The sequence below is a fragment of the Desmodus rotundus genome, chromosome 13 (assembly GCF_022682495.2).
Source record: "Desmodus rotundus isolate HL8 chromosome 13, HLdesRot8A.1, whole genome shotgun sequence".
Lineage (NCBI taxonomy): Eukaryota > Metazoa > Chordata > Mammalia > Chiroptera > Phyllostomidae > Desmodus > Desmodus rotundus.
Genome location: NC_071399.1, coordinates 18,836,120 through 18,860,069, shown reverse-complemented (window position 1 = coordinate 18,860,069; position 23,950 = coordinate 18,836,120). Strand labels below are relative to the sequence as shown.

General features: G+C 43.2%; 1 protein-coding gene across 3 annotated transcripts in view; it reads left to right on the top strand.

Moving 5' to 3' along the window:
• Positions 1-23,950, top strand: part of FUT10 (fucosyltransferase 10) — a 67,932-nt gene that overhangs the window by 4,085 nt on the left and 39,897 nt on the right. Inside the window, exons 1-3 of one of the 3 annotated variants that reach the window (XM_024562672.4) lie at positions 291-696; positions 7,712-8,063; positions 10,336-10,630. In XM_024562672.4, coding sequence (XP_024418440.2) covers positions 7,983-8,063; positions 10,336-10,630 — 376 coding nt within the window. In that variant the 5' untranslated portion in view covers positions 291-696; positions 7,712-7,982. Of the gene's footprint in view, positions 1-290; positions 697-7,711; positions 8,064-10,335; positions 10,631-23,950 lie in introns of those variants that run through there. The other 2 variants (XM_024562671.3, XM_045197143.3) reach the window with 2 other exon arrangements.

Below are 23,950 nucleotides of genomic sequence, written 5' to 3'. Positions count from 1 at the left end.
TGAGGCAGGCCGAGGCAGCAGCCACTCTCGCTCGGCAGGTGCGCCCAGCACTTGCGTGGCTCTTGGAGTCGGGGCCTCCTCAAATGTTGAGCCCTAGATGCTCCACTTGCCCTGAGTCTAGTCCCAGCCCTCCTAGGCTCTTGAATTACTTCAGTAGCTTTATCACCTCCTGTCTAGACTAGTGCAAAATAATTTTAATTGGGTCACCTGCATGTGGAACTCAGTTTGAAGTCAGTTAGTTTTACTGCGCCAGTAAATAAAACCCAAAGGTCATCGTGCTCAGTCTACCAAACACTGCTAGCTGACTAAAGGCACTCGGGCCTCTGCTTGGCTTAGGAGGTTCTCAAATCTCCTCAATAGGTGACTGACCATGCCCAGTCTTACTTGAGTTTAAGAAACAGAAAGTGCCCTGTGACTTGCTTTAGAATAGGGTCTCAGGAGCCTCCCAGGAACTTTCAAGGAGGTTTGTGCTGAGCGGCAGGCCAGGGAGTCCCTGGAACCAAGGTCCCACTTGCTTTTAAATAAGAGGCATCAGTGAAAACCCGGACCCAGGATTGCTGGGCCTGGATGCGCTGAGAGTTATCCTGCCTTTCCCAAATCTCCTTTCCGAGTCTTCGCCTGAGCTCCGGGGTTGCAAACTGAAAGTGGAAAACCGGGGCTGCAGTGGGCAGAGCGGGCCTCCTTCCCCGTGAAGAGGTGAGTGTGTGTGCCCCACCGGGTCGTGCTGGAGTGCTGGCTTGGTGGGGGCAGGGTCTTGGTGCAGAAGCAGAGAGACTTTTCTGGGGCCCGTGAAAGATGGGACGCTGCCCGCGGGACTCGCAGCAGAAGGGAACCTCCTTGTGCCCAGAGGGAGTGTGTGTAAGAGAAAGGCGGAGTTGTGTGCTGAAAAACAAACCAAGTCTGTTTCGTGAGACCGTGCGCAGCGCTTTCCAGAGACCCTGTCTGAGGCTTACACCTGTCTGGCTGCTGAAAAAGCCCGGGTGGGAGGCAGGTGATGAGCAGGAGCCCCCACTGGAGGCCAGAGAGGCCCAGTTCCAACTCCTGGGAATGAAGGTTTTCTGGTACCTCCGGCATGCACGCACGATCTTCCCAGCCCCACCGTTGTGTGCTGTGAATTGCTTCCCTCTTCCTCGCATCTTCACTGAGAATCACTTGTTGCTAGCATTGTGTGGAGGAGTGATTCTGACCCTCCAGCTGTGCAGAGCACTGTGCGTTTAATGGAGAAAATGCGCAGGGAGAGCCCCCAGGACAGCAGGCTCTGGTTATCTGTATGCAAGCCATTTCCTGGGGACTTTTGTATGCAGTTAGTGCCTCAGAATAGACCTCGTTTCATGCAAGTCACATTGGTGTGATTTTAAGGCGTTTTCTGGGGATCTTTTAACGATTCTTCAGTATGTGGCAAATACCACGCAAAATCACTTTTTCTTAACATCACAGCTCCAACAGCCTGCTCCCTACTCAGTGCCACAGCTCTCTGAAGCAGCTAGGTAGAGTGTTATGTAAGTTGTGCCTTGGACTGTGACTTTCATTTGTAGAATGTATTAAATACGCCCTGGCTGGGCTCAGTTTTGAATGTGACAAGGTGGTCTTCAGGACCTCGTTCCCCTTATACCTTCTTCCTTCTCTTAAGGCGAGACACCCCCGAAGCTCATGACCCATCTTGGGCTTGGGCTTGCTAGTGATGTCACACTACATACATACAACGAGGGCATTGTTCCTCTGCGGTGCTCCGTGGTCTCTCAGATGAGGGCTTTCACCTGGGGCCCTGCCCTCTGCACCGAATAAGCAGCCCAGGTATTTGCACACTGAAGTGGCAGAGCCACCCACCTGGACAGCACCTAGCCTCAGTTCCAGAACTTTCCCCTTCCGTCTGCAAGCCAGAGGCCATGGCATCAGACCATCATTAATGTCCGGTTCATCTTGAAATCACTGTAGTCACTCTTCGTTTGCTGCTTCCTGCTAGATGGCGGTGTCTGATAGTGAATTAAATCCACAGTCTCAGCTCCTACTCTTATTCTAGTTCCTCTTTTATTCATCTATTTAAAACAAGTGATAGGTTTTCAAGTTTTGTCTTACAAACAACATGTTTGAAAAAAATTTAATTTAATTTGATGTATGTATAAGTATTGTTCATTATGCAGACATTTTCAATGCATATTTAAATGCTTTCTAAATCTGAAATGTAAGGGGTTGACTTCAGTAAGAAATGTGATACCTAATTCAATTACCAACATTCTAAAATAAACACTTGGTATGGTTCCTGAACATGGGTTTTTAAAGATTAAAAAAACCTAGCTTTTTACTTACAATGTTTTTCAGATATTTATTTCTTTTAGAATAAAATTTGAGTTTTCAAGAGTTAATGTTGAATTGTTAAAAAAAGGAGAATAAACATCAAGTAATCCTAAACTTGTTATATAGGAATATTTCTTGTTTTACATTCCCAGAAATCTTAGTTTGTGTTGACACAGGTTGTTTTGATCAGTGTCTCTGTACTCGATCAGTCTTCCTTCTATGGAGAGTTTTGCTCCTGGACACCATTTATGGGGTCAGAGAGCTTAAGTTCGGGACGAAGCCTCAGAAGGTCATCTGGATCAGCCCATGGTCTTTAGGCATGTAAAGTGTCAGCCACATTTTGTCAGTGATATTTAACAATTCCTCATCCATGACTACGTAAATGATCAAAGCAGATGAGAGATTTTAATTTAGATCTGTCGGGTAGGAAAATTGTTACAGGGTGACCAATAAATAAGCCTGTATTGCAGAAAGAACAGTAATTGAGAAAACCCTACAAGGAAAAAGATGAGAAAGTACTGTTCTTGAGGAGCTGGCTCAGGTTTTCTTGTGATACAGAATCTTCTGTCTTGTGCCCCTACCTCATTTAAAAAAACCTTTTCCTTTGAATACTTCTATTTGGGGCTTTATATCAGTCTCCTTTTTTTGTATGGGTATATGTTTTTATTTAGTTTCTACGTTAAATAGATCCACTAAGTGTGATTGTATTAGTAATGCTAATTTGAGTGTTTTGCTCTGTCTAGAATTTAAGAATGCTGCTACCTTCCTTTCTGCGATAGAAGCGTGAAGGTGTGTGGGCTACAACTTCTGTCCCCCATTAATCGCCTGTCTGCCAGTATTCTTCTCTCTCTCATTACTCTCTATTTGTCCTGCCTGAAATGTGTACCTGGCTGAATAGGACCACCTTCCCAGACAGAAATCTGCAACCCAAAGCACTCTATATAAAAATAATGCTCAGCAAAATGTGAAGTCCATTAAAAAAGAGTGAGGAACGCATGAACGCAAATAAACGCTAATAAAGAAAATGGGGTGAGCGTGGAAAGTTTGGAGTCATCACACATGTCAGGTACCCAAGGAACAGGGAGTTGCAGCACCACGGAAGTCTGCAAATGAACAGAATAGGTCAATTTTCTGATGTTCAACAGGTATTTAGATGCAGCCAAGTAAGCAGCCTTAGGAAGTGTCCTAACCCCCCCCCCCAGCTGCTGCGTCTGTCCACTGCTGTAACGGAAACAGGCACACAATGACCTGGGTCTGGGTCTTCTGGCGTGGCATTGGGGAGGAGTGAGGCTTCCCGAGGAGGGCGGCCTTGGAAGTCTTGGAGCAAAGGTAGTATAGTGAAAGAAGGGTGGGTGTTGTGGGTGGGGACCAGAGCACAGAAACCGGAAGCTACATTCCAAGAATAGCAGGAACAAAGGCTCGCTGGTGGAGAAAGAGATAAGGAAGCTGGAGAAGTAGGGTCGGCCCAGGTAGTGTTGTTCTTAAGCTAGTGATTTTTGTCTGTATCTTGAAATCTTAGGGAAACCTTTGAAGGATGTTAATCAGAGGAGAGCTACCCAATCTACATTCCAGAAACAACTCCACAGCTGAGTGGAGAGTGCGAGGGCTCTGGCAGGTGGGCACCTAAGCTATTGGACTTTCGGAGCGACCGAGAAGGAATACATGAGGAGTGTTGATGAGGACAGTAGAATTGAAGGGCGGTAGTTAACAAGTGCCCGGAGAGCTGTCCAAAGACCTCTCCATCAAGCCCACCACATCATCTGTCTTCCCCAGACAGCCACCATTTGAATGTCGTTCTGAGGGTTACACTTGATAAAATGAAAACATATTTTGGGGATCAAACCTACCTAAGAAATTATACTTTAGTTTGAATAATTTAAGTTTAGTAGTCAGATACATTTCTTGTAAAGACTCCCTGGGAGAACCTTAATTTCAGTTAAGACTGTCGCTTATGAACTCAATCGACTCAGCAGTTACGAGAGGAGAGAGATCGAAGGCGTCTTCTCGGAGCTCTGTGCCTCCTGCCCCACTCTTTGACACACAGACTGTCACAGTAGGAAAACCCCTCGATTCACCCAGGGTTGGTTTCTCACTTTACACTCAGAGGTGCAGGGCAGAAATCCTCTCTTAGTCCTGTTCTGAGGTCCTCCACCCACACTTTAGACTGGCCCTGCATGGCTGCCCTTTGAAGCTGGCCATCCTCAGGCTGCTCATTTGCTTTAAAATATTCAGCCTCTCTTCTATCCATTTTACTTCAAAATGAAGTGGAGATATTTGAAATTATTTTAGGGTGAAAGTGTTGCTGGTTTGGAAGGAATAGCACTTGTAGGAGTGTGAGGTGGTCACGCTCAGCGCCAGATCCCTGCTGGGCAGCAGATGGCCCGCCCCAGGCCAAGCACACCAGCTGCACAATGCATTTTAGGAGATGGGCTCCAGGGTCAAGAGCGTTGGTTAGTGAGAATCCAGTTCACATGCCCTTCACATGGTTGAACAAACACGCACTGCTCCATCCTGGAAGGGAGCGTTCTGGGGCAGCATCTTGGAAGACTCTGAGACTCACCCTGCAGGCAGCGATGAAACAGAAGGGAGCTCTCCTCGTGGAGTCCCATTGCGTCGGAGCTCGATTCGGCCTTCACCATGTTCCCCGCAAGCCCATCTGTCCGCCAGTTGGGGGGCTGCTGACTTGATGACAAGCTCCTGGGTAACTAATACCATACATTAGATTGAGATGCCCCAAGGCCTGGTTCAGGGCTGTGTGCTGTCAATCGTAGCACCGTCTACCCTAGCTGGCTCTGTTCTTTAGGAATGGGTATTGAACCACAGCTTGGTGCCTGAGACCCCAGGCTTTAGGAATATGACCTCAACTGAGATTCTTTGGGTGGAAGGGAACTTCTAACTTTAAATTCTTCTGTCGTAGTTTGTACAGCCGTGTAAAGACTTTGAAAGTCCCTAGGACAGGCCTGAGCTATGTGGTGGCTGTGGAAGTATCCCGACCTGTGTCCTGATGTTTACTCTCCATCTTCTGTTCTCCTGTATCCCTGACTCATTTATGCTTCTAACAAGCTGACAGTGTTTTTCCTACCTCTTTCTCTTCCACTGATCTTGCAGTCAGATGACCTGATTTCTAGCCCTACTTCAACCTTTAAAAACTATGATCTTGGACAACTCACTTAAACTTGCTGAGGCTTGGTTTCCTTGTTTGTGGGAACTGAGAATAATACCTGCCTTGCCTACTTTGCAATATGACTATCAATAAACTTGAGGGGAGTGATATACCTAAAAATCTGTTAAAATCATATAGTTTTATACCCCTTTAAGGTGGTAAAAGTTTGTCATTACCTACTCTGGGTTACATTAATTGTGGCTATAATAAATTGCTTTTGCATATAAAATGATAATTTGATCTTTCTGTTATGCAAAGGAAATAATACTAGTTAGGGGCCATGCTAATCTTTTCAGTACTTTTCCCACTTTTAGAATATATGCTGCCAAAGCGAGCACAAAATAATGATAGTCAACATTTATTGTTTACTATGAAGAAACGGAAGCTTAGGAAGACGTAATAACTTATCCAGATTTATGCTCTGTAAAACCACAGAGCCAGCACTGGAACCCAAAGAGCCAGCTCCACATTTTATGCAGTTAATAGCTACTGGGCCTATTGAGTTGGAGAGGTGCTTTTTAGTTTTTATAGATTTTTATTACTTTTTTCCTGGGAATACCAGCTGACAGAACTATTCTACACAAGGTTTTTTTTTTTTTTTTTTTTTTTTTTTCCTGTGATTCAGGCAGATGACCTATGAGTGTTGGCATTATTTGGTAGGAATTTTATAGTCTTAGTGTTGAAAAATATAAAAACATATGAATTTCAGAGTCTGACTGGTTTCTGGTTATAGTACTTATCAGAGTTATAGTCTGGGCAAGTTACTTTACTTCCTCCAAATTCAGTTTTCTCATCCTTAAAAGTGAGGACAGTAATTGCTACTTCATGGGCTTGTTGGGAGGATTGAATAAGCTCACATATGCCGAGTACTCAGGAAGGGCCTTTCTCCTCTTAATAGTCACTCAATAAATGTTAGTGATCACTCTCTCTTTTTTTTCTTGGCAAAGTGAGTATTTTTCTTTTTGACCTTCCAGTTGGTCAGGCAGCAACATACTTTATATGAATTCAACTTCATTTTCCACTTAAAGATATCATAAAAATTACAATAATATTTAAAAATAAGATAGCAAAGAGTTATTGCACAATTATGTACCAGACTCTGAAATAAGTGTTCAATTAGTCTTACCTCATATAATTGTCATAGTAACTCGGGTTAGGTAGCATTGTTATGTACATTTTGGAATTCAGGTATGGGGAGGCTAGGTTGAACCAGCTGGGGAGTTCCAATTTGACCTACCCTAGAGCTCATTCTCTTAGTTACTGTGGGTTGCAGGAGTTCCGTGGATGAAAGAAGAAAAGTGTACATTTTGCAATTTCTGAGACTTAAGAGTCATTTTGTTGCTGAAAGAAAAAAATTCCTGGACTTAAAAGCAAATCAACATAGATCCATAGGAGGAGAACATATGTTTAAAAGCAAGATTTTTAACCTGAATTCTACATCATTTTTAGATTCCCAATTATATCTTTAATGCTATAGCTGAGAGACATATAAGCAGATCTCAGAATCAGGTCTTGGGAGTTCTTTAAAGCAACGCCTTACTCTGTTCTCAACTCCACATTTTGTCTAAAACTTTTGACTTTAGAGAAACCCAGGAATAAAAGGCATTCTGTTGGGACTTAGTTCATTTTTAAAACTTTTGAAAAGATTGTCCATTTCAGATAGATTAAAATCTTGTTTCAAAACTTCCAGAGAATCACATTGCCCACATAACCCACTGCTTTATTACACTTGCCATTCAGACTAAACAAAGAAATCAGTAATCATAATTCTTTGTGCTGTGGCTAAAGTTGTTTTGCTGGGGGGGAGTTGGGGCCAGTGGGTCACTGTCTATCTTTGATCAAAGTCTGAACCTTTATTTATTTCTTCTTAACTTTTACAGGAGTAGGTGGATAGTCCTTAGTCCTGGTAACTTTTATTCCACTTCTCTACTCCTTTGAGAGCTAGATAGAAGGAAGCTATTACATGTAAGTGACTCCTGGAGTTCAGTCTTCTCCTGGCAGAGAAAAACTGAGTGGAAATAGAAGTTTAGACTCAAGACCTGATTGTAGGTCTGCCACTCTGCTCCAGTGGGCTGTATGACCTTGAGCAAGTCACTTCCCGTCTCTGGACTTGGTTTCCTTATCTATGAGTGAGGACTGCATGATCTCAGAGGTTTGTTTTAGTTTTAAAGTTTTGAATTTGTACATGAAAACCCTGGAAGTCTCCGTTTATTAAATCTGCACTATGGCTGATAGATTTTTCATTTACTACAGAGTTTTTATATGCCTTCTGGTCTGAAGAATCTCCAGCTGCTCCGATGATAGCCTAAGAAGACTGCATGCTGCTCCCTCCCAATGCCAGGCCAGGCCCACTCGGTCCCTTGGAGCTCAGTCCTTCATGGAGACCAGGTCTCAGCAGGAATGGCAGTGGAGGAAATTGGCATCCAGATGGTTCCTCCCCGTGAAATTGTCTCAGGCTATGGGCCGCCTCGACAACACCTGGTAACCAGGCTCGCCCTCTCTCAGTCACCCAGGGCTGGGCAGCATGGTGCGGATTCAGAGGAGGAAGCTTTTGGCATCTTGCCTGTGCATCACAGCTACCATCTTCCTGCTCATCACACTCCAGGTACCAAGCATTTGGGTAGCTCGTGTTGATTCCTGGGCCTTCGCAGCTATTCTTGCCCCACCCTGTTCTCTTCAAGTACTTTCCTTTTTGCTTTATCTCTCAGGATCAGGGATTTCCTGTCTAAGGCACTGGAAATTCTTTTTTAACAGAATGAAAAGGAGTCTTAATGAGTGGATATATCAAGTAGAAACAAAATCAGTGACTAGGGAATCAGTTTGTGAGACTTTGTATAGTGTTGGTTTTAGAGGAAAGTAGAGCTCAGTCTGTCTTTTAGGGGTAAAATTGGGTGGCTTCCTCAAAGTCCTCTATTGTGGTCACTTCTGAAAGATGGCATTCTTGAGGAAGCAATGACTATTTTGAGAACAAGGTAGTCTGTTCTGCAGAATACAAACATCTGCATTAATAAATTTGTCATTCTTGACATATGCTACTAGACCAGCGATTTTCAACCTTTTTCATCTCATGGCACACATAAATTAATCACTAAAGTTATGTGGCACACCAAAAAAATGTATATATTTTGCTGATCAGACAAAAACAGGTATAATTTTGATTGATTTACAAAAATATAATAATAGTAATTACCTACTCTTTTTGCTTCAAAGTGTCTTTTTAAAAAATAAGGTATGTATACTTGTATATAAGGATTTCTGGTACCAAGTATTAACCAATCAGATGCAATTCTATTATACGGCCTATATATTTATGGTTCAAGACAGGGCGTTCTCATCTATGGCTATTATTCTGTTGGTTGTTGTCTTTTTTAAAAAAGTTTTTATTTATTTACTTTTAGAGAGAGGGGAAAAAGGGAGTGAGAGAGGGAGAGAAACATCGATGTGCGAGAGGTACATTGATTGGTTGCCCCTCACATGTCCCCAACCGGGACCCGGCCGCAACCCAGGTATGTGCCCTGACTGGGAATTGAACCAGGGACTCTTTGGTTCACAGGCTGGCACTCAATCCCCGGAGCCACACCGGCCAGGGCTCTCATTTTTTTAATTTGACAATCTAAAGGAAAACATTTAGTGCCCCTGACTAAACAGTCCGGTATCGCATGTTTTAAAAATTCTTGCAGCACACTGGTTGAAAATTGCTGTATTAGACCAAGGACTGTATCAAGGAGGACGACCTAAAAAATTTCTTTAGTCCTCCCATTCGTTTAGTTGGATACTTTGATCTTCATTTGCTGATTTCAGTTTAAAGTAAAAATTGCACAGTGTTATTAAAAGTATAGATATGGGTTCATACGTATTTAGCACCCATTCATGTCCATTTCGTAATCTAAAGGACTTTCAAAGATTATTTGTGGATGTGAGTAGTTCAGGTGTGGGGCTGATGGAAACGAAGCTGCTCTCTGGGCTTTTTCACTGGGCTTTTTCGAGAGTCTGCCTCCCTTGTCGATTAGGACTGAGTGAGGTAATGCTCATAAGAGACAGTCTGGCTCTTTGCTTCTGCCACCTGCTGCTGTTGGATCAGGGTTCTGGTCAGAGGAAGCTTCCTTCTTGTCTGTCTTGGAGCTACTAGGTAGGAGGAGGGGCTGGAGTTTTCTGCTTTTTTCTAGGGGAGTTATGAGAGAGCTTTGATCTTTTCAGATATTAACTTTAGTACTTTTCCTAGTTATAAGGAATGCCTGTGTCTAAACTGAGAGCTTCCCTTTTGATGTCAGAACAAATTGCCATGTATTTGGCATGCATATCATTTCTAAGCTTCTGGAATATGAGCACAGGTATGGTTACCAGATCATCACCTGGATGTTGGTTTCAGTTTGTCACCATGGTTTGGTTTGGGCTGTTTCCCAGTCTGTACTGATACATTGACTGCTTTAGTGTTCAGAGATGCAGGAATGCTATTTTTTAAACACTGAAAATGAAAATATGTGATTGAGGTCTGTCCGGAAAAAGTCCAGTCACTGTTAATATAACAAGAACAATTTGTGTGACATCGATGTAACCTGGCAGCCAAGGAGAGAGGACTGGAATGCACATGCGTGAAGAATGATGACTTCACTGTCCTAGTCAGGGGGGGCGGTAGACGCCACTGAGTGAGCTTGTGTACTGTGTGGTCGTCACAATCATAGTGACTGAACGAGTAGACTGACCTCCAGAACTACATGATAATTCATGTGTATTGTTTTAAATTGCTAAGTTTGTGGTAATTTGTTACGGCAGCAACAGAAACCTAGTAAGAGGCCTAAAAATCATTAAGATGAATGGGAGATGTGGGAAAGGAAATTAAACTGTCTGACTCTGGTAATACTTGTCTTCTCTTTCAGGTAGTGGTTGAGCTGGGAAAATTTGAAAGGAAGAAGTTTAAAAATTCCAATTTGCGAGATGGGCACGCAAAAGTGGGGGGAGAGCCTACACACCTCTATTCGTTCCCTAAGAAAGAAGCTCTGACCCTGGATAGGAAAAAAACCCTGGGAACCGATAGCTACCCCATCATGCTCTGGTGGTCCCCACTGACTGGGGAAACCGGAAGGCTGGGCCAGTGTGGAGCAGATGCGTGCTTCTTCACCATCAACCGGACCTACCTACACCATCCCATGACCAAGGCGTTCCTCTTCTACGGTAGGTAGGGCTTTTGCCTTTCTCCCTTTGTTTGCTGGCATCCTTCTCTAAAGCTGAATTACTGCTTACTTACCAAGGAAGAGATGATGCGCTCCCCTTGAAAACAGTTCAGCATACCTGATTTCCTTGGCATTCACTCTGTGGAAGGCCTGAGCATTTAGCAAATATGAAAAATAAATAACCTTTACCAGCGTAGAGGTGGTTGGCTGGGCCACTGGTATTTATCGAGGAGAAGAGATGTTTCTTCTTGCCTTTTCACAGTTGCGCTCTGTGCTCACTGAAGTTAGTATTCAGGGAATTAGGTTGATAATATTGCTGATATTAATTCAGAATGTCACGTGATAATTGCCAGGAGATTTTGATTACCGTAACAGATGGTTAATTGGACATAAGCTAAACACAGTTTTTTTAATGTCACTAGTCAGATTAATCAGAAATAAAAACAAAAAGATTGCCCAGCATCAGCTTTCAAGAGTAACTTGGTATTCATCCCTTCTTGAGGCTGATTATGCGTCATGCTGGGATGCAAGGGCACCCAAACCCAGCTAGGTGGAGTTAGTAAAATGCCAGCAGCTGTTAAAAATACAGAGCTCTACCCTGGCTGGTGTGGCTCAGTGAACTGAGTGCCAGCCTGCGAACCAAAGGGTCGTCGGTTCGATTCCCAGTCAGGGCACATGGCTGGGTTGCAGGCCAGGTCCCCAGTAGGGAGTGCTTGAGAGGCAACCACACATTGATGTGTCTCTCCCTCTTGTTCTTCCTCCCTTCCCCTCTCTCCAAAAATAAAAAATAAAATCTTAAAAAATATAAAAATACAGAGCTCCTTGGTGATGAGTGGTAGGCAGAAGGAGGATGAATGCACATTAGCAAACTCGAGCAAGTGTAGGCAAGATTAATCAGTTACGTTAGAGAGTCAATGAAAGGGATAAGGTGGGATATGTGAGTATGCCCTGCAGTTGGTCAGGGTTACAGAGCAATGGGCAGCAGTGCCCTGGGGTATAGGTAAGGAGCCAGGGAAATGCCAGTACTTACAGATGCAGACATAATGGAGTACAGGTCCTCCCAGAAGGTCTGCTAATGTCCCATCCACTTCCTTTCCACCTCTACCCTTAAAAGGGAATCAGCATAGTTTGGAGGAGTTGAGGGCTATTTATATAGGGCCAGGCTGATGGCTAATTTGTCCTGAGGGGAGAACAACTACCTGAGTAGTGTCAAATGCTTATTTTGAACATCATTTGATTACAGGTCCCATGGAAGGTGTAATGTAATATATGGGCTTGTATCACGATACCTTTCTAAAACCTAAAGAATTCTGAATTCTGAAATATAAAGGTCTGAGAATTTGCATAAAGGATTATGGTTCTCCAGCTGTGTTTTGAGATGAAGCAAGATTAAGTGTATGACTTTAGTTTCCCAAACTTTAACAGAAGCTGCTAGAAATATCTCAGTTCTACACAGAAAAGTGTAGATAATATAATGGGTACTTATGTAACCTATGACATAGCTTAAGAAATAAAATAGTACAAGTAAAATTGAAACGCTCTATGAGCCCCTCCCTGACCCCATCCCATTTCCTCGGCTCCTACCCCAGAGGGAATCACGCCCCTGAAGTTGGTGCGTGTGCGTGCGTGTGTGTGTGTGTGTGTGTAAACACACACGATCAAATGAACTATATATAATTTTTCTAAACATTTTGTAAGTATTGGGTTGGTCAAAAAGTTTGTTTAGTTTTTTTCTGTAAAATAAAAGGTACATTTTTCATTTTCACCAATAACGTCATTGACTTGGATATTCTGAGTATGTCGGCTCTCTCCCCCGTGGCATAATGTCGATTGTTCTCAGTGAATGTCTCAATTTGATTGCCATCAACTTCAACTGGTCTACCGACCATGGACTCCAGCGAGAGATCTGCAGCATGAAACTTTATAAACCACTTTTGACACATTCGATCAGTCATAGCGCCTTCTCCATACCTTGTAGAAATTTTTTTGTGTGTGTTCCAGTTGTGTCTTTACCTTTCTTAAAATAAGAAAGCATAATATGACAAAAATGTTGTGTATTTTCTTCCATCTTTAATATTAAAATGGCTACACAAAAATTCACCAATTTTGGTAAGTTTTTAAAAAATGCACACTGATATGACAGCTGTCACAGTACAATCTAACAAAATTGTTTCGAATGAAGTTCGAGACAACTAAGCACCACTAGAGTCATCTTACAGAAAAAAACAAATGAACTTCTTGGCCGACCCAATAATATACTGTGTTGACTTTCTGTCACTTATTTTTTCTCTTGCATGGTTTTTGAGATTTATTGGTGTCGATCGCTTACAACTCCAGTCCATCCATTTCACTGTTGTGTAGTATCTATTGAATTCATATATCACATTCCATTACATCGTTTTCTTGTTGGACACAGATTATTTTACAAGCCTTGCTCATGGCAAACAGTGCTGCAATGAACAATCCATGTACATGTGTGGATTTCGTGAGTTTTATACCCAGCAGTGGAATTTGTGTTTATCAGCTATTGCCAAACCAATATCCACAGTGGTTGTGTCACTGTCACTATCTTTTAAACATTTAAAACTTTTAAAATATGCACATGAAGCTCCTATATTCACAAATAATGGGCTTAGGTTGTTACTTCTTGATTATTCAGTTTTAGACATTATATATTGATTCTTACGTTCTAGATGGGTGTTTACGTTTCCTTCCTCACCCCGGTCCCCAACACATGCTCAATTTCTCATCCCCATATCCTTTCGAAAAAGCCGTACATTGTAGATGGATTAATATTCAGCGTTTTCATCCCGATGTAGTCACAGTGAACCCGTAGTGCACTCAGGTTAAGTTCCCTGTGCAAGTCGTTCGCCCTGGAGTAGCGTAAGGTATTCTTAAAGAAATGCCTCCCCCGGATTCCTGGCTTGGTCTAGCCTGGGGCGTTTGCCCTTTTTGTCTGGTGCACAGCTGCTGCCCTGGCTTCCCACCATTCTGGGGTTTCCCAGCGCCTCCCTCTTGCATTGGGTTGTCTGTTACTTTAATGCCTTGTCATCTTCTTTCTTGGCCTCTGTCTTTATTTCTGCGTGTTGTGAGAAAGGTTCAGGGAAGGTAAGTTTTTGGAGACTTTGTATCTGTGACAATGTGTTCATTTTACTATTACTTTCATTGATGGCTTGGCTCAGCATAGAATTCTAGGTCGGAAATTCTTTTCTTTCTAACCTTTAAAGATATTTTCCCACTGTCTTGTAGCTTCCAGTGTTAGTGCTGAGGAATCCAAAGCTGTTTTTATTTCCCATCCTTTGTGTAGTGTGCCTTTTTGTTCCCCTCTCCTCTGAAAAAATACAGAACTGTCTCTCTCTCACCAGTTTGGAAATTCAGTAATGATTGCTTTGGTGTGTGTCTATTTCCCTTTATTAAGGTAAGTACTTGCATGACTGGTTGCCAGGAAGTCTACAAAGCAGTATTTAGCTTAGTGACTTTTCCAGGACTCACGGATCTACAGGTTTACACACTTAATTTTATTAGCACAGTAAGATTCAGTTCTCTCAGGGAGGGACTTGCCTCCAACCAAATCCTCAGAAGACTAATGTGTTAACCAGATTGCTTCTGGTTCGACTTTCATAGCTCAGATTGTGTTACTCTCTGCTCCTTCACCACCAGTGACTCTCACTGGGAGCTGAACATGTGCCATTTTTATTGTGCTGGCTGTCGAGGCTCTGCACAGCCCGACTCAGCCAGCTCCTCGACTGACGTCCCGTTAATTTTATCAGCTAAGACCTATGTTCAAAAGTCAAAGGGGAAGAGTCACCAATTTAGGCATAAGCCACAGGGGTTCCTGCCGTAGGGTTCCACCAATGCCTATTCCATTTCTGTGTCCTTGAGTGTCCTTTTTAGATTTGTCCTGTCAAAACAATCTGTTAATACCTACCGTACGTTTGCCAGTGTGGATGAGTTATATAGTGTCTGATGCCACAGATTAGTATCTCGAGACGAAGATGTTCTCCAACTGCAACGCAGGGCTACGTGGCACACATCCCGTGAGAGAAGTGCGAGCAAATTGCGTGGGATTTCAAAGAAGGGAGAGCGCCCATATGACTGGAGGCATCTGGAAAGGCTTCCCAAGACCTCCTTCGTGAGAGAGGAGAAATTTGCAGTGGGCCGTGAGGGATAACGGAATTGGATCACGCTGGGACTGGAGAAGACTTTAGTATGAAGAACAGCATGAATGGGGCCAGGGAGGTGGAAGTTTATGGGTGTTACCTGAGGTGCGGTAACGCTATAGCACAGTTTTGTGGAAGAGAGAGACAAAGATTGAAGGATGTGTTGGGACCACAGCATGGAGAACGTCGAACGTTGGCTTAAGATTTTGTACCAAATTAGGGGATGGTGTCAGGGAGTTGCTGAAAGTTGAATGGACTTTTAAAAGCCTAGCCATAAACAAGAAGAAAATTTTACCCTTGGCGACAGCATAGATGTGGACCTGGAGAGCATTATACTAAGTGAAATGAGCCAGTCAGAGACAGACAAATTCCACATGATTTCACTCGTATGTGGAATCTCTAATGAACAAACTGAACTAACAAGCAAAACAGAGACAGACTCATAGATGGCGAGCAGAATGACAGTTCTGCAGTGGGGGGTGGGGGGATCAAACAAAAGGAGAAAGGACTCATGGTCACGGACAACAGTGTGGTGACTGTGGAGGAGGTGGGTGGAGGTTGAGAGGGTGTAGGGCAGGGGTGTCAAACTCATTCTCACCGGGGCCACCTCAGCCGCGCAGTTGCCTTCAAAGGGCCGAATGTAACTTTGGGACTGTATAAATGTGACTACTCCTTAACAGTTAAGTGAGAGCTCGGTGTTGCCGCCGGGTAGAAACAGGCGCCAAGCCGGATAAAACAAGGTGGAGGGCCAGATTCATCCCCAGGGCCTCGTTTGCCACCTGTGGTATAGGGGGATAAATGATAATGGAAAAATGATAAAAAATTAACCATTAAAAAAACTAAACAAATTTCATGAAAATAAATAAATAAATAAATAAATACCCAACTCAAATATACCTATGAACCATCCCTGATCCCCCTCCATTAGGCACAGCCTCTCTTCTCTAAATGGCCAACGAGCATTTTATCTCTTTTTATATCACTAAACTGAGCATCTACTTCCAGGCACAATAGCAATCACAGATAAGGTAACTACGGCATCTGGTTTTTCCCTGTGTGGTCTTCTCTTCCCCTGTAGTGTATTAGGTTCTTAATGATGGGGCCCCATCAATTCACCTTAGGACCTCCCCCGCTTCCTATATCTAGCATAGTGTCTTGTGCACACTAGGTACTCAGAAAGTAGTCTTAGAGACTTAGAGCTGTGGCGGACCTGCGAGAGGGTCTAACCCCCTCTTTGTAAAGGTGAGAAGACCAAAGCTCAGGAAGGTTAGGGATGTGTCAGGACCACATGGGAGTGGGCAGCGGTGCTGGACAGAGAACCAAGGTGCCCTGACACCTGATCCAGTACTCTAGCTACACCATAGCTGAATGTATACTCATGAGTATAATTAAGCCTGGACATTTGGGTTTTAAAATTGCCTAAGATGTTTGGATTTTTTTTTCCTAAAAGACTGAATTAGAAATTTAGTTCATTAATAAGGTCTGTTGAGCAAAGGAGAATGAAGACAACATACTTTTCTGTCTGAGGTTTGCAATTCTAATTAAGTAGGCCACTTAAAACTGCGCATGGGATTCTGGTGCCGCAGGATTGAAAAGGAAAAGGCAGGGGAAATGATCCAGGTGTCAAAAGCTGACCTACTTAAGGGAAAGGGAAACTCAAAGGGTTATGTGACCTCGAAGCTTTTGTAAACCAGAGTATTTTTAGTTTGTTTGTTTTCTTTGTAGCCTACTTTATTTTTCTTCTTCCTAGAGATGGTTCATTCACTTAATATGAACGCATCTGGAGGTAAAGAACACTCTCATCAGTGAAATACAAAGAATGCAGAGTTTGGTTTGAGCCATTTGTGAAATGCAAGGCTTTAGCTGCATTAACAATTCTCTCAAAAATTAATTAGTCACAAATCAATAAATTGTTTTTTTAACCCAAAAGTCCATAGAGATACTGAAGTTAGTGTTGGACACCATCACTGTTGTGATTTCAAAATACAGCTCTGTGTTTTTAAACAGTTCTCTTGAAACATGCCTGTCGTGAAGGAGGAGCCAGAGGACCCTTGATGAGAATGGGTGGTTAGGGTAGGGAACTGCTTATGTTTCAGGTGAGCTTCTAAGAAGAAATTTCATCACATACAGACTCGTGGAGAGAAAGAAAGTAGCTACTGAAATATTTTACTTCCTTAGGAACACGGATGTTGGCATAGCTTGATGAGGGCTGGAGGTTATGAAAAAGAACATCGCTGGTGTTTCTCAAGAGACAACCACGAAACCGCTCTGTAGGACTGAATCCCACAGGACCGGTGGGAATCCTATACCGGCGGTCCTAGGAGCAGCCTCCTTGGTCCCCCTCCCCGTGGCTTTCCAAGCACTTTCCTGAATATGATCTCATTTACTTTTCAAATCAACTATATAGGTATGAATTATGTCTGTTTTGATGACAAGGAAACTAAAACACGGAGTTAAAGGTCTTGTCCGAGGCCATACTTATTTGGGTGGTAGGAACCAGAACATTCTCTTAATGGAAAAAGTGTGAAGTAATACACCCCAAATTATATTTCCAACCTTGGGGAAGACTTAGAGTAAAGGAACAGCAGTGGGTAGTATCATATGGGAAGGTTTTTAGAAAAGAGGTTGTGGATATAAGAGGAAAGTGTGGACACAGAAGTGTCAGGAGCAAAGCAACAGAAACCAGTGTTACAGTGAACTCTGGGGCCCCACATGTTAATGAACAAGGTGTTCTGGTTTTCAAAAGGTCTCCTGAGAGCTAAGGAGACACGTTATCTATGGATTGCCCCTTCTCAGAGACTTGTAATACAATACATGTAGAACAAGTGATGGCAAACGCAGTAGCCACTTTCTTTGTTTCAGAGGACATTGGGATTTCTCAGTGGCTTAGGGTGATCACATGTAATTAGAAGAGGGATGTTGGAGTGGGAGCCCAGCTGTTCGGACAGGGCCTCTCAAGCCTCAGTCCTTGGTGGAATCTTCATCCTGCACTGTCTAGTCCCTTTCCCAGTTCACCAGGCATTGGTCAGGCTAAGGAACTAAACGGTGCTAAATAGGAGATTTGTGCTTATGCCGAACAGCTGATTTATTTAGAGTATCTTCATAGTAACAGGAGCACTACTGTTCATCATTCAGGGTGCCTCCATCCAAACACCAAGTTGGCTAAAAAAATGGAGTGAGAATCATGAGTTTGCTTAGTGAGCTTAGAACTACAGTAAACACTTTGATGGGCTTGAGGGCTGGGAGAGAGAGCCCAATTACCTTCCTCTGTCACTAAAAGACTAGTAACGATCACTGTCATTATCAGTACAGCCAGGCGCCAAAGGGACACTCTCCATGTATTCTTTTATTTAAAATTGTCACAATACTGTGTGCTACCCTCGGTATTTTAGAAATGAGGAAACAGGCCCAGAGAACGTAAGTGATCTGCCCAAGGTCACACAGATGGTAAGTGCTTGAGCACGCACCCGAGCCTGAGCATCTGTTATTAACGTTTACCTCGCTGTCTGCGCCAGAAGCCATAAGCACGCACGCTGGATTGAGTATCTTCCTCCTTCGGAAATGCTAGATACACGGTGAATCCTGTTGCCATTCGTCTCTCCCTCTTCCCGGTTCCATTCCGGCGTGTACTCTCCTGTTTACTCATTCCAGGTTAGACATTTCATTTGTGTGTTCAGTCATCCACTCATTTGTCTGTTCACTTATTCACGGCCTGTTTGATGAACAAATGTGATGTATGGAGTGAAATGAACAAACAGAGGCTTGAAAACAAAACAAAACAACCAGAAAAAAATGTACCTATCAGGCCCTGGTTTGGTACAGCAGTAAATAGTAATTATACTTGTAATAATGAAAGCACTGGTTATACATGTGATCAGAAATGGATGAGGGGAGAAGACCAATGTGTGTGTGGAAAGGCTGACAGAGGAGAGTGGAATCCACTGCCTTCCATAGCAGCAAGACAATGGCAATTATCTAACACTGGAAAATCAAGACATAGCATGTTAAGTTTAGGTATATTTGAAATGTATGTGCAGAAGAAACACCTGAAGGAATTGGAGCAGTGACTTCCGGCACGTGAAAATAGGCAGGGCACTGCTGTCCTGTGTTGTTGGCCTGATAAAACGATGTCACTTTTCACGCTATTTGCAGTATTAATATGACATAAATAAAGATGTAATTAACAAGGACATTTTGTCTGAAGACATAGTTTTAAGTACAAAGACAGTAAGCACAGCTATTAATAATTTATCCAATTTCTAGACTTTTTTGCTTTATCAAGATCCCTTTTGGGAAGAGTGTTAATTGTACAGAGATATTCATATTTCTCTTCGCTAAGGTGCTCATTTCCTTCTATGAGAAAATTGCATATTAATATTACTTGATTTTAAATCTTTCCAGTTGAAAAACTACATGGACTGAATTGTGCTAGATTGAGTTTGGTTTAAGGACAAAGGCTTTAGTAATCTTCATAATGCTTAGTTTTGAGGACTGTCAGGTCAGGGCTAGCCTCAGCTGCTCCCATGCTTTTAAAGACTCTCTGTTCTTCAATAGCATCTGCTAATGTAAAGATGAAAGGGAGAGCAAAAGGGGCTGGAAACCCGGAAGCATTTCTCAGGTTAACCTTAAAAATATGACAGGAAGCCCCGAAGTGGCTAGTGCCAAACGTCAGGCACTTTCCTTCTGGCTGGCATGAGGAGGCAGGGACAGATTTCGTTACTGTAGTTTCAGCTATTTGGGCCAATGGATATGCTGGCCCTGGTCCAGTTCTAGGCAGATTCTCCGACACCCAGGAATCCTTTGAGACAAGCTGGCTGCTCCATTCTTTAGCGAAGGCAACCACATCTTTTAGGCACTCAGAATCAAACTGTGTGGTTTTAATTGATATTAACACTGAATTAAAAGTGAGAAAACAAATGTTTCTCTTTGTCCTTAAAAATTAAAATAAAATAAAATAAAATAAAAACTTAAACTGGAGAGTAAGTATAGCAGACCCATTGTTTTTACATCCATCTCATCTAGAAAGTTCCGGGGCACAGACTGGAGTCTCCTGGCCTTTGCGAGACGGGGCTGCTAAGGAGGGTCACGTACCTGCTGGACAAGAACAAGCAGCGTCCCTCTCTCCACTGGCTTTGTGTTACAGACTTGTTGCGTGCGCTGGCAATCTCTTGAAATATTAACCATTTTATTTACTAGTGAAAAAGACCTCTCTGAGGGACGCAAACTACTAGCGATGATCATGGAAATGAAGACAAAGTGAAGTGTTTTACAAAACAATGGTTACTAGGCAGAAGAGGGCTGTTTAAGTAAAGAGTCGCACCTTGGATGAACTTACCGTTTGGATCTGTGTGAACTAGTCTGCCCAGCTCCATGTGTAGGAGGAAAACCTGTGCAGCAACATTTGTGATTTGAGAGAACCGGAGCCCAGGATGTGTCCCTGGCCGCTGTCGGGCCTGCTCTTTGCTCATTTATTCAGGCGTTTGTGTGGCCATGTGCTAGTTGCTGGGGCTGTCGTGGTAAACACAACAGTGGGCTCTGCCCTCGTGAAGGCTATGAAATATGTCAACAGGCTGCTACCAGATAGGGAAAGGCATTTAGCTTTAGACAGCATAACCAGGGAGGCCTCTCTGAGAATAGAACATTTGAGGTTGAGACTGGAACAGTGGGAGGAGACAGTCCTGTGAAGGTAGAGGGAATTAATTTCCAGTATAAGGATCAGTGGGTACAAATAAGAGTGGGATGGAGTTTGATGTTCAGGGGGTCAGAAAGAAGGTCACTGTGGCGGAACACCTTGGGCGGGAAGGAAGGTAGCGTGCAGTGAGATTTGCGTGGGAGACAACGGCCCGGTGGTGGAGGGCTGCGTAGGACAGGCCAAGAGGTTTGGGTGTACTCTAAGGGCAATGGGAAAACATCAGGAGGTTTTAAGCAGGGGTGCTATGATCTGGTGTATGTTTTGTTCTGTTCTAAATTATGTTTTAAAAAGGGCCCTCTAGCTTCTCCTTCAAGAATGAATTTGAATGTGAAAGTGGAAGCAAGACACAGGTTCTATTAAATAAGCAGAGAATGATACCCTGGATTAGGGAGGGAAACAGCGGAGAAACAAAGAATCGGGTAGATCTGAGATGTGATTTAAAGGTAGAATTGATGTCTTGATGTCGTCGCGGTATCTATTTTCACAGATGCAGCTGTCCAAGAGAAAAATTAACTGCGCATATTCATTTAATTCCTTGGCCTCTCAGACACGTTGTTCAACCTCCTGTTATCAACTTACCACAACTGTGATGCATAAAGAACATAAACGCAGCTATTCATTTCCTTCCTGATGGGTGAAGAAAATATGTCAGTAGATTATTGATCACTAAATAGTTCGCTTCCACGGGAATATAAATATTTAATCCTTCAGGTTATTGACATCCGCGTATTTTACTTTCCTGAGTGCAGACATCTAAATTTGATATCCAAATCACTGGTAACTCTATAGTTCATTTGCATGCGAGGAGCAGTGATTAAAATCTTAGTGTGCCGATGGTAGTCACGTAATTCACTGCCAGAGATGTTAATGGCTAAAAATGTAAACACAGATTTCCCTCGACTCATTCGTTTACTGATGAAGCCATGGACATTTAATCAGAAAATCTAGGAGAAAAAATATCCAGTGTCATTTATATCCATCACCCCCCACCCCCACCCCTAGAGTCTCTTGAAAGCAGGAGATCCTCTTTTTTTTCTTTAATCAAAGCTCTTTACTTTGTGGTGTAATAGTCGCTGATAATTCAGTTCACTCTTTGTCTGAGCCGAGGTTCCCTAGAGCTAGAGCTTTCTTAGGGGTACAGTCCCGGGTAAGCATGGGTGAGGGGAAAAGGGCAGTGATGCCAGGGTGGTACAGTTCCATCAGGAAACACGCTGTGAGACGTCCCTGGAAGGGCCAGGGGAAACTCGTCTTAGAACTGCCAGGAAGGAGGGAGAGAAGGTTATTTACCGGTTCCTGTCTGTCCCCGTCCTGTCTTTCATTGGTCGTGGTACTCCAATCTAAATGTACATCTGAATCACCTGGAAAAGTTAAAAGAAAAACACCGCATTTTGTTTCACACCCCGTGACAAATGAATGTTTCTGGAAATGAGATTCGGGGCTCTTTATCAAGCTTCCCAGGAAATAGGGATGTGGCCAGTGTCTGTGTGTGTGGGTGTGGGGAATGGAGGAGATGGTTAATGGGGACAGTTCCTATAACTTAGATGGTCTCTTAGGTGGCTTCCACCACTAATGTTTTATGACTTAGTACAAAATCTCTAAGTTCCATCATGGAAATTTGTAGATGTATCTCTGTTTTTATATCCTGTTGTCTCTCCTGTGTGCCTATGGTTATGAGGTGCTTAGTCTTTGATCACAGAATATCCCATTAGAACATTATGCCTTTGGGAAAATGAAGTCCTCTTTACGACATCTGCCTTGTGACAGTTTCCAAGAATGTTTTATCTTAAAATTAGAAAACTGTTTGTAATTGAAGAATGTGAATTTTGATGATTCGTTCACAGAAATTAAGCAATTACAATGTTCATTTAGCCACCCAGGCATGAGTTAGTCTTCCAGGAGCACTTGGTTGTTGGCCTAATATAGCATCTGGTGATGTCTCAAAGTGTCAGAGCCAGGGACCTCTGCTTAGAAGAAGATTCTTATGACTTAGCTGAGGCTGAGAAAAGCCTGGATCCCGGAGGACAGTAATTCTTCTCTGCTGTCTGCAGCCAGCAGCCCACAGACCCAGAACGCACGCTTTCTGGAGGAATCGCACGCGTTGCCGTGAAAGTGTAAACCTATGGCGGCTGAAGGGGAGGTCGGGGTCACTTGATTTAGCTGTCGGGGCAGTGCACACGTTCCCAGATCCCTTTAAAACAACCCCTTGCAATTCCCCTTTGGTCAATGACTCTAAAGCTCCTCGTTTCAGAGACTCATTGGCTTGAGTGGCCCATCTTCTCTTTATTCTCAAGGCAACCAAATTCTAGTTTTAATGATCATACTGACAGTAAGCAGTTTGCAAGCTCCCTAGTGAAGTTGTCCCATAGTTTTAAATGGACGCAGACACTCCCACTCGAATTAACCATGTTTCCTACTTTAGCCCTAAATCCAATTTTCCAAACACCCTTAGGTTGGGTCCCCAATATATGGAGAAGAGTTTAAGGCACAAAGATGAAAGGAGCATTTTTGTTTCTCATGGCAGCCCAGCAACTTCTGCGTTTGCTCATCCTCGAACATTGACCCCCTTCATCAATGCTCTCTCCCCAAGGGTGATGTTGGCATTGTGCCAGCACACCGTTAGGCTCCTACCAGCAGTTGGCTCTTTCTGTCATACTCGGTATATGCAGTGGTGGCTGGTAATGGTGGTGTTGGTGTAGGGGGTGGTGAGTTTTGGCACATGGGAAACATTTGCTAGGCTTACATAGGAACTGGATGACTTCTTTTCTTTTTCATTAAGATCAAGGGTCTCTCCTTGTTGCCTGTCCTCATGTCTCCTCTGACTTACTTACTGGCAGCATCTCCTCCTCCTCCTCAATTGCTTCATGTGTGTCTGTCACCAATTATAGAAAGAACAGATCTTCCCTGTAGCACCCCATCACGCTCTGTTTTATACCTTGCAGAGATAAGGGTGGTATTTTTTGGTGGGGAGTGGGTGGGGTGATCTGTGCTATAACCAGACTGTATACCCCGATTACTTGAGAAACTCTGTGGTGTGACGGAAAGACTCGGGGTGTGAGAGTAGGTGAGAGAAAGGCTGATTCATCTCCACCACTCATTACATCTGTGATACCCACCACTGAGCCTCCGTAAGCTTCTTTTCTCGTCATGTGAAGATAATAATTCCATTTTACGTGAGGTTTCTGTGATGTTTAAAGAGAATTGATGGAAAGTGTACAGCATATTGCCTGCAGCATGGTACATCGTCAGTAAATAATGGCAGAATTAAAGAAATATTTTTTATGTTGATGGTATTCCTTTATTACCATTTTGATGTCCCTGAGATCTATAGTGAGGTCCCTGCTTTCACTTATGATATCAATAATTTGTGTCCTGTCTCTTTTTTTCTCAGCCTCACTAGAGGCTTACCGATTTTGTTGATGTTTTCTGAGAAACCAACTTTTGGGTTCATTGGTTTTTCTCATTGATTTCC